The following is a 16705-nucleotide window of genomic DNA, read 5'->3' on the forward strand; positions in this document are numbered from 1 at the left end:
TCTAATGAATTTATTAGAATTTTGCTCCTATTGTCATGTACATTATATGTGATAAACATGTCTATATTACCGGAGATGTATAATGTAGAAGTATAGAAACCATAAATTCAAGCTTCTCTTGTAGCATGCTCAATATATATTGTTATAAAATAGTGTTCTACAAAAGGTTGAAACACCATGGTCTCAGTCATTTGTAGGAAGTAGAAACACTATGGCTGACATTTTTTACACTTCACTATTTTACTTGTTTTTTCTAATTTTATTTTTTGGATAGTAAATTTGCAATTGTATGCCCTTTGTAAACAAAATACATTCTACGTTTCCATAACATGTAATGCTGAAGCATGTCTCTATCTATGATATTATGCACCACTGGAAGGCTGATATCTTGTATAAATTTGCCTTTTGGCACGTAATCCTTTTCCCTGCCACGTTTAGTTGCATCACTCTGATGCCCATGAAGGGTGAGATCTTGGTCGGCACTATGGAGAAGACCCTTGAAGCCTGGTGTGTTCCTCAAATCAGGACTAATAGAAACCATCTGTCAAAGGGCACTTATAGAGCTTGTGGTTGTGATTACATTTGTAGAAACTTGTAGAGCTTGTGGTTGTGTTTACACTTGTAGAGCTTGTGGATGTGATTACCATTTTATCTAAGTTATATGATGTAATAGACTTATTTTGGCTGTTATTTGAAGTATTATGTGTTCTTTTTGTCTGTTTTGATTTGGATATTTGTTATTTATTTATTGGTGAATTGAAAACATGAATCCTCATACTAGAACCTGACAATCGGGGCCCATTTTAGTATTTGACCCATCTTTAAAAAAACTAGAATCATTGGGCCAGAAGGGCCACACCAAAAAAACTAAAAAGGCTAAAATATTGGGCCAGGCCCATGTAGCCGACCAGAATGACAAAAAAATGATAATTAAGAAGGCTGAATTAGTGGGCTCGGCCCATCTAAAGCACCAAACTGGACCGAGCTGATTCTTATCAACGGCCAATCCAATTGGTCTTAACTTTGCCACGTCAGCTTGCCACGTTGGATCCGACGTGGCCTGGGCACACAACCAATGACCAAAACAATTGGTGATAGAACCAATGACCTTTCGTTTGGTCGTAAATGTCTTCGACCATTCCAGAAGAAAGGTTGTTATAGTTCATTAGAGACGGTCAGCTTTTGACCAACCCATTTTGGTCGTAAAAAGGTCAAAAATGGAAATTAACAACCAATTAGTGACCAATATTGGAGGTCACAAGATGCCATATTTCTTATAGTGAGTAACCTAGGAGGACCAGTATGGGGACAAACACCGGGCTGCCAAGCATCGGTATGTGCAGGGAGGCGCTAAGAGGAGACGGAGCAGACCAGGGAATGGGCCAAGCCTGGACGAGCCGATCATGTTGAGGACGCCAAAGTTGGAGCCGGACGCGAAGCACTAGCACCCGCAGGAGGAGCACTTGGAGCCAGTGGAGGCAGAGGAGTAGGCGTCCAGTGGGGCGTAGGCAGCCTATAGCTAGGGGTCTTGCCGCGATAGTTAGAGCTGGGACGCTAGCCCGCTGGTGGAGTGGGCGCTGTCGGTGAAGGAGGTATTGCTGGTGATGGCGCCGCTGGTGATGGAGCACGAGGGATGGCGACGAAGAGCTGAGGGCGAGCATCCTTTTTGGATTGGGCACGGTCAGCCTACTCGAGTATGGAGCACACATCGACAAAGGTTGGAGGAGGGCACATCATGGGGATGAAGGAGGCCTACTTGTGAAATTGTTTGTTGAGCCCGATGAGCAGGATGTTGATGAGCTGGCGGTCGGCAACTGGATCACCTAGTGCACGAAGTTCATTGGAGATGGACTTGAGGCATTGGAATAGACACTCAGAGAAGTATCGCCTTGTACCGTATTCCTGAGCTCGGTGTGGAGGTGATTGGTGTGAGCATCAATGTTGTCCTGGAACAGCTGACGGAGGGCCATCTAGAGACCGGCGGCGGTGGAGGCATCATGGAAGACGAGATTGAAAATCTTTGTGGAGACTCGCATGTAGATCCATTGGATGATGGCGAGATCATCCTTGACCCATTATGGATCATGAGGCTGCGGCACGGCGGTGGCGTTAATGTGAGAACGAAGATTGCATCGCCCGAGGTGAAATTTGAAGAGGTGGCGCCAATTGTAGTAGTTGTGGGAATTGAGATCGAGGGTTCCAGGTATATAGGGGCTAACATTGGAGGTTGTATCGGTGAAGGATATTGTGGGAGGCATGGGTAGTGGTAGAGCAAGTGTAAAAGAAGAGGGAACCGCGGCGGCTTTGACGATGATAGCAGCCCGGCGTTCGAAGTAGTCGAGCGGCGACGGCGGTGGAGGTGTGGGTGTCAGAGCCATACCCTAGGACCAAATATCTGATACCATGTAAGATTGAATAGAACTATGGTCTCCATATCAACAAATACTCTCCCACTTCTCTCACCGCATATTTTGATGCACACTGAGCTAGTTGTCTCGACACTCGAAGATCCACATCTTGTTTCTGTGTTTTTCTTGGTAACAATTTGATTTCTTCGTCCTCGAAAAGGCAGGTAATGGTCTCCCTCTCGTTCGATGAAGCTGAGTACCGTGCAGTTGCACACATTGTTGTCGATACTATTTGGCCCCGTCAGTTGCTATCGGAGCTGCATCGACCAATTGAACAGGCAGCCATTGTTTATTGTGATAACATCTCGGCTGTCTACATTTGTGGGAATCATGTTCAACATCGACAGACTAAACACATTGAGATTGAAACCCACTTTGTTCGCGAGAAAGTGACTCTTGGTCAAGTTCGGGTGCTTCACGTTCCAACTACGGCTCAATTCGCTGATATATTTACCAAATGATGGGCTGCTACACCGTTTTATGATATTCGATTCGGTCTCAATGTTCTCGAGCCTCCCGTTGATACTGCCAGAGGATGTTAGACTATTACTTGGCTCTCAAGTTACCTAGTCCTAATCGTTTTGTAATAGGTCTAGTCGGTTTGTAACCCTTTATATAAATTCTTGTATACGACTACAATACAATCAATAAACTATATTCTATTCAATATTACAGTATCCATTTGGCAAATGGAGCGTCATGCCGATCATAGTGGAATCTGATAGCATGGATCTCATGCGCATGGTGTTGGATAAGGAGAATGGTGGCTCAAGCTTGAACTGCCTCGTGGAGGAGGTGAAGCGCTTAATGGACTTCATGAGGTGATCTCCCCGATGAAGATTCCCCGTTACCAAAAATGTTGCTAGCCATCTCATAGCTAGGTGCCTAGGTATGGCCGTATGGTACGACGAACTTCAGTTTGGCTGGGTAGATGCCCACACGAGCTCAAAGGTTATATTCTAATGGATTGTAAAACTGAACTAGTTTAAGTAGAACAATCCTTTTTCCACGTAAAAAAACCTCATAAACAATCGACAATTGAAACATGTGTTCAAATAAATTGAATTCAAATTTTAAACTATTTTAAACTTTATGTTTTGATTGTAATATTTTATTTGAATAATTGTTGCACTGGAATATTTATCTTTAAGTTATTAATGCACTGTGCTATTTACCTCTTATTATTTATATACAGGGTATAGTTAAAAATGGAGCGCGGCGGACATTTGAGAAATAATGTTGGATGGGTTTGCCCGATCAGATGTCCGCAAACATTTGGGGGCATCCGTTTGGTGAGCACCGTTGGAGATGCCCTTATGCCTTTTATCTCATGAATCGTCGTGTTGGGTGCTTAATGAATGACACTTTAGCCTTTAACCCAGAGTGATACCTGTAAAGCATTATAAGTGATGTCTCCTTTTCACAAAAGAGGCACATGAAAGTATATTGCTCTATAATCCATATTTTACATGGAGTAATGGTTATCCTTGTTTAAAGTGATACATGTAAGGTGTATTATTATGTAAGGTGTATTGTTTTCAACACGATGATCAAGGCATGTAATTATATACATGCTAGGACGAAACTAACCTTGGCTATATCGTTGATTAGAGGCAACTAAAACATTTAAGCTAGGAAAATAAGATATACATGCAATTAAAAGAGTGATACTTTCCTTTTTTTCTCTTTACAAGAAGAGATGCATGCAATCAAAGAAAACACATATACCTTCTATAAAGGAACGGAGAGTACATACAAACAAGAAACCATCCTTCAATCATTTGGTCCACGTGTTGCACACGACGGGTAAGTTTTATTTCATGGTTTACATCAAGGTGTTCACACACGCACACACATAAATCGGGGGAAACGGTAGAATAGACATTGTACTCACCGAACTTATTCACACTAGATTCATTTTCAGATCTTCATGGAGTCTATGGCTAGCTTCCCTGTTGCATAAGTGTCAAAGAATTTCTCTAGATAGTCTTTGCTCTTCATATTCTTGTATCGTCTAGGTCTCTTATCATCCACCAGCTCTGGTACCGGCTCAATATCCGCCTCAGGATCCAAAACATAGAACATCACCAACGACAAGCGTTCTTTCTCCGCATTGGTCACGACCCTATGCATCAGGCTTTTGAAGAACCCATTGCTCACTACCTGCATGCATGCATCACGATGAAACAAACAGAAGCATATATATATCTCAGCGTGACAATGTACAAGACAAGATCGTACAACTATATATGCAGCTGTCTACGCACACAGTACAATTACCTCCATTAAATCCCCCATGTTCACAACCAATGCGTTTGCGACGATGGGCACGTTGTACCAAATGCCATTCTTCTGGAGCTGGAGCCCGCTGACATCAACATCAACGAAGTTGACAGTGATCAACGAAGAATCGGTATGGGGCTTAAGGCCCAAGACATGGTCTGGCTTGGGGCACCGAGGGTAGTAGTTGATTGTAGCTTGGGTTAAGGACTTCTCGCCCAGCATGGTTGTTAAGTATTCCTCCTGTAAATTGAGTAGCTTGGCTAGTTTTTGCAGGATAAGGTTGGCCACCCCTCTGCACCGGACTGTGTACTCACATAGAATGTCTCTGCGCAACACAGTATGTTATGAATGATAAGACAAATGCATCGAATCGGTTACTCATCAGTTGAGGGTTTCTATCATGTATTGTGATTTGGAAGTATACTCGTGAACTGTACTGCTATGTCATGGCCTGGTGGGCCTTTTCCGTCCTTTTATCTTGTGAAAAAATAATTGATGTTGAGGCCGGGAGCATGCCACCTAAATGTGGCTTTAGACATTATTGGAACAGTCTACATCTTAGACATGCATGAAAGATGAAAAAGGCCCACCAGGCCATGGTTATATATAGCTTTCATCTTCCATGGCAAGTCTAAGATTTATTTTGACATTATACTAGAATCTTGATATTCTGTATACATAAGTTATTACATAAAGAATAAAAAAAGATTTAGCCGCACACTCTTTTAGAAGGATATGTATTTCTGATTCCAGTGGAAACCCAAAAACACAACTACTTAGAGCATCTTCAGTAGATGATGTAGATACAAAAATAATTACCTTTTTCATTTTTGAGGCACAAAAACGCTGCTCCAACACATTATGTAGATGCAGAAAAAATTACATTACCACCTCCCCGAGATGTATCCTATATCACTTCACGATGCAAATTTACATATCCAACTCCAGAATATGTAAAATTGCATCCGCCCGCTAACTGCCACTTCCCTTCCCTTCCGCGTGATCGGTCACCGGCCATATCCTCTTCAAATCGACGCCTCCGCCCACCACTCGACGGTCGCCATGCCAAATGAGACTTCACCTTCCCCGTCCCCCGCTGCCTGCCTCGCTGGCGCGCTGCCTAGAGCCGTCGATTCGGAGCTTCTCCGACGGTTGTGGCTAGTCTCAATACCTTCCCTGGCAAGTTCTATGGTGGGGCAGGCTTCATCCAAGCCTAGACCCCCACCGGAGTTAGTGGAGCCGCGCCACTCCGCCCGCCCGACGGCCGCAAGTTTCGACCGTTCTTCCGGCCGTGCGAAGCCACCCGCCTGCCGCGCGGAGCTCCCGACGACGGCCATCTCTTATGTTGTTGTGCAGTCACGGCAGCCCGCAACCGCCGCCGACGACTGCTGCCTAACCAGCAGCCGGCCGATTTCGACCACCCCGCAAGTAAGGTGTTCGATGAAATTCCCGAAGTTAAAAAAAAGCTAAAACTTGAGGGGGGTTTTAGAGTGATTTTTCGCATTGTGCATGAGCTCGTGTGACTCCTCTTTCGTGAATTTGTGCGGCTGTTGAACAACGTCTATATAACGGCCCCGCGGTGGTCGGTTTTGCATCTCCAGTTTTATATCAGCTACTGGAGTTGTTCATTTACATCGCCGTTTTACATCATCTATTGGAGTTGAATTTTTTAAGATGTAAAAAACATTTTTTGATGATGTAAATTATACAAACCTAGTTTTACGTCTTCAAATTTACAAGCTCTTATGCTGTTTTTCGTTGAATCTCAATGCCAACAAGGAGTTTTTTTCGTTGAATCTCAATGCCAACAAGGAGTTTCCAACTTGTTCAAAAGAAAAACAATGAGTTTCCAACTCCAGGAATGGATCATGGCAAAAACCTAGAGGATACGTACCTGAAAGAAGGTGGTTGTGTTGGCCACAGTGCATAGGCTCTCTCTGACTCGGGTTCCACCAGGAGGCTGAGCCGGTCGTTCCAGTCAAGGACCTGATTTTCCACCACGACCAAGTCGTTGCCGTATCCATCCCAGCTCATCTTCTTGCCGTCGACAATGTTGGAGTATTTCCGTTTCTCTTCCAGCGGGAGCTTGAAGAACTCTCTCATGACCTTCATGGCCTCGGCAAGAAAGCCAGGCTCCATTCCATGTCCAACAGCCTGGAGATCGACCGAAAGATCCACCGGAGATGAATGAACACTCCATCACATGGCCGAAACGAAAACGCGAAGAATTTACCAGGAAGAGGTCCCAGTTCTCCAAGGCGGACCGCAGCTTGGCGAGCTCGTCGGGGCTGTCGGCGGACAGCCGGCTGAGGTCGACGACGGGGATGGGCTCGGGCATCTCCGAGACCGCCGCGGCGGGCCGGTCTTGCTCGGGGACCACGTACTGGCCCGGCGGCTCCTGCACGCCCTCGGCCACCAGCTCCTGCACGATCGGGGGCACCTCGCGTATCTTGAATTGTTGGCCGTATGATGACATGGTTGCCTGCTTGGTTTCGTTGTTACTGCTGTTTGTGTTGAGCTCCCACTCTTGCAGTTCTGATGGAGGTTTGGAAGCCCGACTTTGGCTGGCCCTCGCTGTAAGCTACCCGAGACTTGAAGAGGCAGACGGGCAGATGACAGCGGCAGTTGGGCGCGCGAACAGGATAGGATCGTGATCCATGCCTCGGGGCACGCCGCGACAGCGGCGCCCTCTGGATGGGCTGCGCGCGCGTCAAGCTGAAGATCATGCAGTGACCTTAGAGACCGCCAGACTGGTGACTCAGCCTGGACATGGTCCGGTCCGGTCCGGCGTTTGGACCGGCCGCCGGTGGTCCGGTACGGACCGGACCGAGCTCTCCAGCGGGCTTGTTCCCAGGGACCGGACCGGACCAGAGCAAAGCTCGGTCAGGCTTTTAGGACCGACTGGACCGACTCCAAACCAGCTCCAGCTGCTGCTTGCTGTTATTTAGCTGCAGTTTAAATACTTTGGTCAAGCTTTTTAGGCATGTGTTGGTATCTAAACCAGCTTCAGCTGCAGTTGCACTTTAAATAGCACTAAACCAGCTCCAGCTGCTGCTATCTAAACCAGCTTCAGCTGCAGTTTAAATAGCAATAAATCAGCTCCAGCTGCTGCTATCTAAACCAGTTGCTCTGGTCAAGCTATTTTGACCGACTGGACCTATTGCAAAACAAGTTCCAGCCAACATGTGTTGATTGTGGAGAGCAAAACAATTACAAATACAACATTTTTTTTGTCAAAACGATAACATTTGGACAGCAAGCACTGGACTAAATTTGGACAGCAAGAATAACTAAATATCACATGTACAAACAATTCATTTGGACAGCAAGCAAGACTAAATTTGGACAGCATTTCATTTGTTTTTTGGAAATCAAAACAACGGATTTAGATAGGAAACATAGCACAAATAAGATTCATAGCACAAATATCACGATTACAAACTTGCAATGACAATTTAGAGTCCATGTCAATTGACAAGTTGAATATAACACAAATGAGAGGTTCATCTCCAAAGTTGCAATAACAATTCATAGTTCATGACTCGACAAGTTCGAACATAACACAAATTTAATCATTTATCTCCTCCACAACGGGTAACTTGATGGTCTCAACATCATCTTCTTCATTCTCATCCCTCGGCTATAAGTGTGTAAGTTAGATAATTATCATATCACATACAACAAGACCAAAACTGGCAAGGAAGATACTCGAAACATACCACCATATTTAAGTCAACGTGTGCACCCTTGATATAACTTGCAGCACAAACTAACGCCTCTACCATAACCGGCTTTAAAGAACTCCGGTAGGCATCTAGTATGAGAAGTAGTTCGAGGATGAGAAGTTGACAAGTTTATATCTAAAGTTCATTTGTAGGAGTTGACATACCTAAAATCCGTCCGGACGTGCTGAAGGTAGATTCCGAAGACACGGAGGTAGCCGGCATAGCAAGGAACCTCTTGGCTATCTTGGCCATAATTGGGTACCTAAGAGCATTAATCTTCCACCAATCAAGAATATCAAGACATGTATCGACAGCGGCAACTTCATCCTTTAAGTAGTTCCTCAACTCACTCTTTGATACTCTTGTTGAACGGGCTGATAAGAAGGACTGGTACCCAGCTTGAACCGGGATACTAGGAATGCTTGTAGTTGTAGATGAAGAACTTGCTCCATTTCCAGCTCGTTTATCTTGGGCAACACATTTGTCATACAAGGCCTCCAACTGTTTCTTCACATCACTCATTTCATTTCTGAACCTCGCAGTTTCTTTTCCATATAGTTCTCCAAAGGCCCACTCTATGTAATTCATCTTGTACCTAGGAGAAAATTAGCAAGTATTCTATTAAAAACAGCAAGTATTCTATTAAAAACAGCAATTATTCTATTTAAAACAGCAAGTATTCTATTAAAAACAGCAAGTATTCTATTTAAAACAGAAAGTATTCTATTAAAAACAGCAATTATTCTATTTAAAACAGCAAGTATTCTATTAAAAACAGCAATTATTCTATTTAAAACAGCAACCAGGAATATCTATTATGTGTTCGAGGAAATGGCAAACCCAACCTCGTTCATGGACCTCCTTCAAGACGCGGAGGTGGACCTCGGGGCTCCGCCTCTAGAACCCTTTGGTGAGGAGGTTGGAGAAGATGAGGAGGATGTAGGGGATGATGAGGAGGAGGTGGCCGAGATAGGGGAGGAGGCAATCGCCGCCGCTTCCCGCCCACACGCGCGGTCGTCAAACTACACCGAAGCGGAAATATCCTCTTGGTTCGTGCTTGGGCATCTGTGGGGATGGATGCAACCACCGGCACCGATCAAACCGGTAAAAGGTATTGGCACAGGATCGAGGACAACTACTGTAGGATCAAGCCGAAGAATTGTGGGTTCCTCTCTCGCAGTTACCGGTCGCTTCAAGGCCGGTGGGATTTGATGAAGCCCGCTTGTGCTCGTTGGAGTGCGGCCATGGACCAAGTGAGGGATGCACCACCTAGTGGAACCGTGGAGAGTGACTATGTGAGTACATATATCTTCACTATTTTCATTATGTGTGTGTACTATGTGGGTTCTTATGTGATTATGTGTGCTTGATAGGAGACAATTGCCGGCATGAGGTACAAGGAGATGGCCGCTTCCAAGGGCAAGCCATTCCCATTTAAGCATGCTTGGGCAATTCTTCAAACCTTTGACAAGTGGAAGTTGAGGGATCAAGAGACCGCACCCAAGAAGTCGGCAATGCTTAGGATGGATGATAGTGAAGATGAGGAGAAGGAGAGGAACTTGGGCAAGCCCGAGGGAACCAAGAAGGGCAAGCAAAGGGTGAAGATGGAAGGAGAGGCATCAAACCTAAGGCAGAAGATGGAGCAAATGATGAAGGCAAGAGAGGAATTGACTAGGAAGACATTGGAGATCAAGATTCTTATCACCGAGAAGAAGAAAGAGGTCAAGCTTGCACAAGTTGAAGCAAAACGTGAAGAAGCAAAGCGCAAGGCCGACTTGGAGGAGAGGATGATCAAGGTGAAAGAGGCAAAGGTATGGAAAGAACTCATGGTGGAAGAGAAGGAGCACATGATGATGTCCAAGAAGGACATGGATGAAGAACAATTACAATGGTGGAAGGACTACAAGGAGGACATCGCAGAGAGGAAGAGGATATTCCGTGGTGCGTCCTCTACTTTCCGTGGTGGTGGCGATGGCGGTGTGGATGACTCCAATGGAGGTGCTTGATGGACGTGCAAGTGGTCTAGGAAATGGCGCCAAGTGCAACTTTTTGGTGATGGTGCCGATGAGAGGGAGAAGATGATGATTGTGTGATGTAAAAACTATTAAACCATGCATCAATGATCTTTATTTCCGTGTTTGTTTGAAGGTTTATTATGTTTGTCTTGTGAAAATTATGCAATGCCAAATGACAGTTTTAAGGTTTGGGGTAGGGGCAAAGACTAGAACCCTCAAACCCAACCCTTATAACAGAATATTCCGTTATAAGGGTTGGGTTTGAGGGTTCTAGTCTTTGCCCCTGTTTTTCAACCCTTAAAAGTGTCAAAAATGTGCAATTCTCAACCCTTAAAACTGGTTTTTGTTTTAAGGGTTTGAGGGTTCTACTAGAGATGCTCTAAGAATGATGGATCGGACAGAGGCAAAGGCAGCTTTCTTCACACCGCGTCCTTCCTTGTGTGTCGGAGATACAAAGCGAGTGCATCGGAAAAGAAGGAGAACTCTCCCGCGTGATCAGACGACACGTACCCTTGGTGTCACCGAGGCTAGGTGCATCTGGAGGGTGAACACGAAATTAGAGAACGATAGCAAAAAAAGGAAAAAATATGAATTATGTTTAGCAACAACATGTTTGAGTGTTCTAACTGCGTGTCAAATTTCGCGAATAACTAGCTTTTGTGGTGCTTTACGCACAAATAAAACAAAACCGGTGCTCCGAATTTTTTTGAATTAGGCTAATTAGGGCAAGAATTTTGAAAGACCATCATGAATGTCAAATCTTGTTACTCTTTTTTCTATGTTTGCAACTTTTTGTTTGTAATAACATACCAAGCCGGCCGCTTGGATGGCTGGTGCATATGAGCTCGGGACCAACAATGTCATATTTGTTGTAAGCCTTATCTTTTACAAGGGCATATCTAGATGTTTCTTAGTTATCACACATCTAACTGATTTAATTAAACACAAAAAGAAAACAAATAGAGAAAATCACACGAATTTCCATGTAAAATCAATTATCAATTATATATATATATATATAAAGCAGCCACTGCTTCCGTCGTCCGGCATGACGGTTTTGCAAAAAAGTATCTGACGTTTTGTGTATTCAACTCGCACTCCTTTTTTAAGTGAAAAATGGAAGAAAAAAAAACGGTTCGTTTCATTTGGTATATATAACGTGCCACCTCTATTTCAGCATAGTCAGGGATCTAGCCCAGTGAGCAACGCACCAATGCCTTCCTCCAGCACTAGGAGGAGACCTGAGTTCGACTCCTCCACCGTCCTATTTTTTTCCCTTTTGCTTCAATTTTGCTTTTAAAACATTCATATCTTTTAAATCCTAACTCCAAATCTAACATGTCATATATGAAAATCGCTAAAAAAAAGTGAAGATTTCAAATATGCTATTATTTTGCATGTTACTTTCTACAATAAAGCTTATTGTACAATATTAATTAATACCTTCTCTATATTGGTTATTTTGAAAATGCCTATTACACATGTTTCCTATTGCTTCATTTTTTGTGTAAATTCAAATGTTTTTAAAACATTCATATCTTTTAAATCCTAACTCCAAATCTAACATGTTATATATGAAAATCACTCAGAAAAAAGTGAAGATTTCAAATATGCTATTATTTTGCATGTTACTTTCTACAATAAAGCTTATTGTGCAATATTAATTAATACCTTCTCTATATTGATTATTTTGGAAATGTCTATTACACATGTTTCTTGTTCCATTTAACTTGAGTAGATATAATAGTTTAATGCTCTCACAAAAGATAGAGTTGACACTATAGCGGATGTTGATTCCTACTAGCTACCATATGCTAAAGGTTACAATATGTACATAGTCATCCTATTTTTCATCGTGCATAATAACCAATCAATATACGATGGTGTATACTAAACTGTTGATACGAGTTTGTGTAAACAAGTAAATTAATGTTGACCTTCATATTTATTTAAATCGTGCCCATAAAGATTTTTTAAAACACATTGAGTACACTAAAAAATCATGCAGTCATTACATTTTTATGTAACACTATTTATCATGTTGTTTGTTGTCAAAGGATTTACAAATATCTTCCAATATGTATAAGGGGGTGATTTTTTTTTTCGTTGCAATGCACGGGCATGTTTGCTAGTTCAATACAAAAGCATAGGAGTTAAAAATAGACTCCTTCCCTCTTAAAATAAATGTTCCTGATTTAATATGAAGTTATATTAAATGAGTGACACTTATTTTTGAATGAAAAGAGTATATGCATTAGCATCGTTAGCAAGATTATTCGGGTAATTCTTCAAGAGAAAGAGTGAAATCCAATCCGAGCTGAATACAAGTTGTGAGCACTTTGACATTGAGACCGAAGTCTGAACCACATTGGCAGCCAGCCTGCTACCTCACATGATGTGCAAGATTGTTTTTAGCTCGCTAATTAACTCTTTACTGGCAAAGACTTGTCGGGTCGTCATTTTCCTTGAGATTAAACATGTCAGAAACAACAACCGGGTGTTGGGTCGATCCAATAATTATCGGCATTGTATAAGCATTGGTGTCCAAACAGGACTTACATATATACGTATAAGCGGTCGTGATCCTTACCGGAGAACCACGTTGCCATCACCAAAACCCAATAATTCAGATTGAGTACATTTGTTCACGTATGCGAATCGCTAGGTGATTGAGCTGTACGTCAAATGAACAAAAAAGACGTGCTTTGATTATCGGGGGCACGTAGAGGAGTTGTTGCCATTCACGGAACAAGTTTAAGTATGCAAGTAAGCAGCATTTGTTCTGTTATTAGCATGAACCGTGCTATTCTCTATTTTTTAAATAATAAAGCACGCATTGTTTTTAGTCATCCATCATTTTATCAATAAATCCCTTCGTTTTTTGATAAATTAACCCGCGGTACACATTTAGATTATATCCCAATCATTATTTTTGCATTTTTTTTAAATTGACGTTTTAAGTAATCAATCCGTTGTTCATATTTAAGTCAGCTGAATCGTTTTTTTGGTTTTAACAAAAAAAGACTTGACGTCTGGTTAATTAATCAGTAGTTTGTTCAAAACAAAATTATCCATATGTTTTAAACCGTAACTTTGATTTTAACATGTTATAATGAAATTTGATTAGAAAATGTGTAGAATCTAAATATGATGTTATTTCTAGCTGTTAACTATTTATAAAATATTATTTTTGATGCAAACATAATTTATAGTGCACGGTTCACTTTTTCGTACCGGCGGTGATCAAGTTGCAAATAAACCGCACAGGCGTCGACCGAATTGCAAATAAGTACCCATTAAAATTATATTGAAAGGAAAGAAGATATCGATAACAACGCATGCACACCTTCAAAAAACCTCGTGAAAAAAAAATCATCTTATTTCGAACAAGAGCGCCCGCGAGAGAGAGACAAGAGAGAGAAAGAGAAAAACGCCTTAGGACTTGCCACTATAAGTTCGTTACTAGTACAAATGTCCGTGCGTTGCAACGGGCGATAATATTAGTACAAGTCGGTCTTGTATTTCTCTGCAACATTTTTCATATCCATATTCAATGTTGACAAACTTCTGTAAACAGGTATCCTTGAGTATCATTTTTCAGTAAAAGACTCCCTAACATCGTATGGAATTGTCTTTCATTTTTTTCAAATTGTTCAAAATAACATAACTATTTTTTTAATTTCTGGAAATATTATTTAATATTTTCAAATATATTTTTATAATGAATTCACTTTTCTATGACCAAACTTTTATTTTTTTAAATTTTGATGCATTGTTTGTGCTTGGACTAAACTAAGGAAAGTGAAGACGATCTTGCTGTACAATCGTCTCTTCCAACTCCATTCCCTAGCTTTCCCTATAATTCCTTGCACATCAACCAAAACATCTAATTCAATGTAGACAAAAGCTGCTATTGACGGTGATGAGCTGCGTCAACATCGATTGGGTGTCCCTGTTCTCATGGCAAGTGAGTGCCTTGGTTGAACCATCCGTCAGCTTATGTATGTACCTTGAGAAGGAGAGAAAGAACGCTTCAATCGATCGATCGGGCATCTCTGTTCTGATGCATGGTGGACCCACCCGTAAGCTTGTGTACCTTCAGAAGGAACGGAAGAACCCATTATCAATTCTGGATCAGTTAGCTGGAGAACAACACATGTCCATGAAAGGGTAAAAAGATAAAAGAAAACGTTAGATCTTGTCTCCTTCTCGATGGGGAACAGCGGCGGCACAGTTCTGCTCACTCTTGCCTCGCACTGTCTCCCCAATCCGCCTGGAAGCTTCCTGCACGACCTCCTCTGCTTCATATCGTCGTCCTCCTGTCGTCGCTCAGCAGCAAGACCACCACGGTACTACTCGCTCTCCTCCCAGTGACCTCCTCTCCTTCCAGATCTCTGCAGAATGCCTCCTCCTGTCCGACCTCTCATGTTCGCCGCCAGCCGCTTAACACCCCAACGCATCTCCATTCTCCCCCGTGTCTGGTTGCCCTCCGCCTCGCCTTCTTCCGTCACGCCAACTCTGCGCCATCAAGGAACGCTCATATGACTTCGTATCGGAGCTGTTCTCGTATGTGAGTTAACCAAAAGTCCAACCATCGTAAATCAGCCCAATAAGAGAAATCATCGGACCAATAAAAAAACTGCCCAATAGTCCAACCATCATATGTGATCCAGCTGACGTACCTAATGCAGCCGCACGTATAACCAAAACTAACGAAAAAAAATAAACACAGGATGAAACCAAGAATATCACCTTGCTTTATTAGTAGGTATGACTGTACGTTGCAACGGGAGACAAAATATTACGCCCTAACCAAATAAGTATGACTCAATACCTCCATGTATGAGCGTCTTTTATTTTTTTAATTTTAACACAGTGGCTCATCATGTTGACACTTCTTTATTTTTTCCACGCTCTTTAATGATGTCCGGTGTGTCCATGTAATTACAATGCATTTGACGTGGTAAATCTCAAGACTATGAGCCGGCCACTGCACACCACACTTGTTATTGTGTAGCACAATGAGATTTTTAAAACTTTAACAACTAATCTCGTCAATCACAAACTACTCCCAACCCCTAGGCATATAAACACTTCTCAAGAACTAAGTAAAACCTAAACCTGAAAGACTTAACCGCTCAAATTTTAAAGCTATTTAGATCAATCTTATGGAGAACTACTAAAATAGACCACATGACAGTATGAAAATAATAATCATTATTAGCACAATTTCAAACAATATGAAAATCAATATTAAACCACTGGTACATAAACCTCATATCAACAGTTTAGTGTCCATTGCTTTCGCAAAATGAATCTCTTTTTGCCTGGTTTTTATTTTTTATTATCTTATGTTTTTATGTTTTCTTTTCGGTTTCACATTTTCTCTTAATTTTTCGATTTACGTTTGTATTTATTTCTTTTTTTATTTTCCTAAATTCTTCCAAGTTTTTGAATATTTTTTGAATACTAAACATTTGTCTGATCCACAATTCATTTTTGAAATAACAAACATTATTAGAAATTGTAAACATTTTTAAAATTCATTATTTTTTTGCAAAGTCCAAATTTTCTGAATAACAAACATTGTATGACATGAACATTTTTTTAGAACTCACAATTTTGAAAAATTGGATTTTTAGGAAATTACGAAATAATTTAAAGATAGGAAAAATGTAATGAAAAAAAAGGCATAAAAATATGGGCCGGCCATGAAAACGAGGATGTGCCTAGCTGTAATAAATAGAAAAAAGAGAGCCCGGAGAAAAGAAGCAGCACCCAGGGATCTAACACGGGTCTGCCCTAAAGCAACATGTCGCTTCAGCCACCACGCTACACATGTGTTAGCCAAACCTATAAGAGCGAAACCTATAAGAGCGAAACCTCACGGCGATTTTAACAGGAAAGAAAATCTGAATCGTTTTCTTAACTTGTGGATGGCATGATGGGTAATTTAGGCAACTTTAGGGGTAAAAACTATGACGTACGACAGAAGTTGCTTTATTATTAGGGAAAGATATTTGCTTGATGGGCACATTCGCGCCAGTTTTGTTCATCTCATCATCCTCGTGTGCGTGCGTGCAACATTTTCCTTAGCTTCGTACGTTGAATATTTGCCTGCGTTCGTCCAAAGTGATGGGCACGTTCGCGCCAGTTCGGCATGAAGATCACGGTGCAGTCATTGCCCACTCATCAACTGCCAAGTTGACCAAATGGGGATTGAACATGTATCGTCCAAAGTGATGGGCACGTTCATTTGCCTCGTTATATTTGC

At 42.0% G+C, this 16705-nt stretch overlaps 1 protein-coding gene across 1 annotated transcript; it reads right to left on the bottom strand.

Moving 5' to 3' along the window:
- Positions 1 to 4157: 4157 nt before the first annotated feature.
- Positions 4158 to 7414, bottom strand: LOC123403309 (protein SRG1-like). The gene is made up of 4 exons (XM_045097260.1): positions 6925 to 7414; positions 6586 to 6845; positions 4689 to 5016; positions 4158 to 4571 (listed from the first exon to the last, which is right to left on the bottom strand). Exons 1-4 carry the CDS (start codon positions 7165 to 7167, stop codon positions 4329 to 4331), a joined length of 1074 nt encoding a protein of 357 aa, XP_044953195.1. The 5' UTR covers positions 7168 to 7414; the 3' UTR covers positions 4158 to 4328.
- Between the last annotated feature and the right edge of the window lie 9291 nt (positions 7415 to 16705).

The sequence above is a fragment of the Hordeum vulgare genome, chromosome 6H, assembly GCF_904849725.1.
Source record: "Hordeum vulgare subsp. vulgare chromosome 6H, MorexV3_pseudomolecules_assembly, whole genome shotgun sequence".
NCBI classification, from domain to species: Eukaryota; Viridiplantae; Streptophyta; class Magnoliopsida; order Poales; family Poaceae; genus Hordeum; species Hordeum vulgare.

What these genes read in the sequence shown, in the direction of transcription:
- LOC123403309 (XM_045097260.1), bottom strand. Translation starts at nt 7,167, where the DNA reads ATGTCATCATACGGCCAACAATTCAAGATACGCGAGGTGCCCCCGATC. An exon ending in ACACAACCACCTTCTTTCAG is followed by an intron (nt 5,017 to 6,585) that starts GTACGTATCCTC and finishes TGTGTTGCGCAG; the next exon opens with AGACATTCTATGTGAGTACA. An exon ending in ACATGGGGGATTTAATGGAG is followed by an intron (nt 4,572 to 4,688) that starts GTAATTGTACTG and finishes GCATGCATGCAG; the next exon opens with GTAGTGAGCAATGGGTTCTT.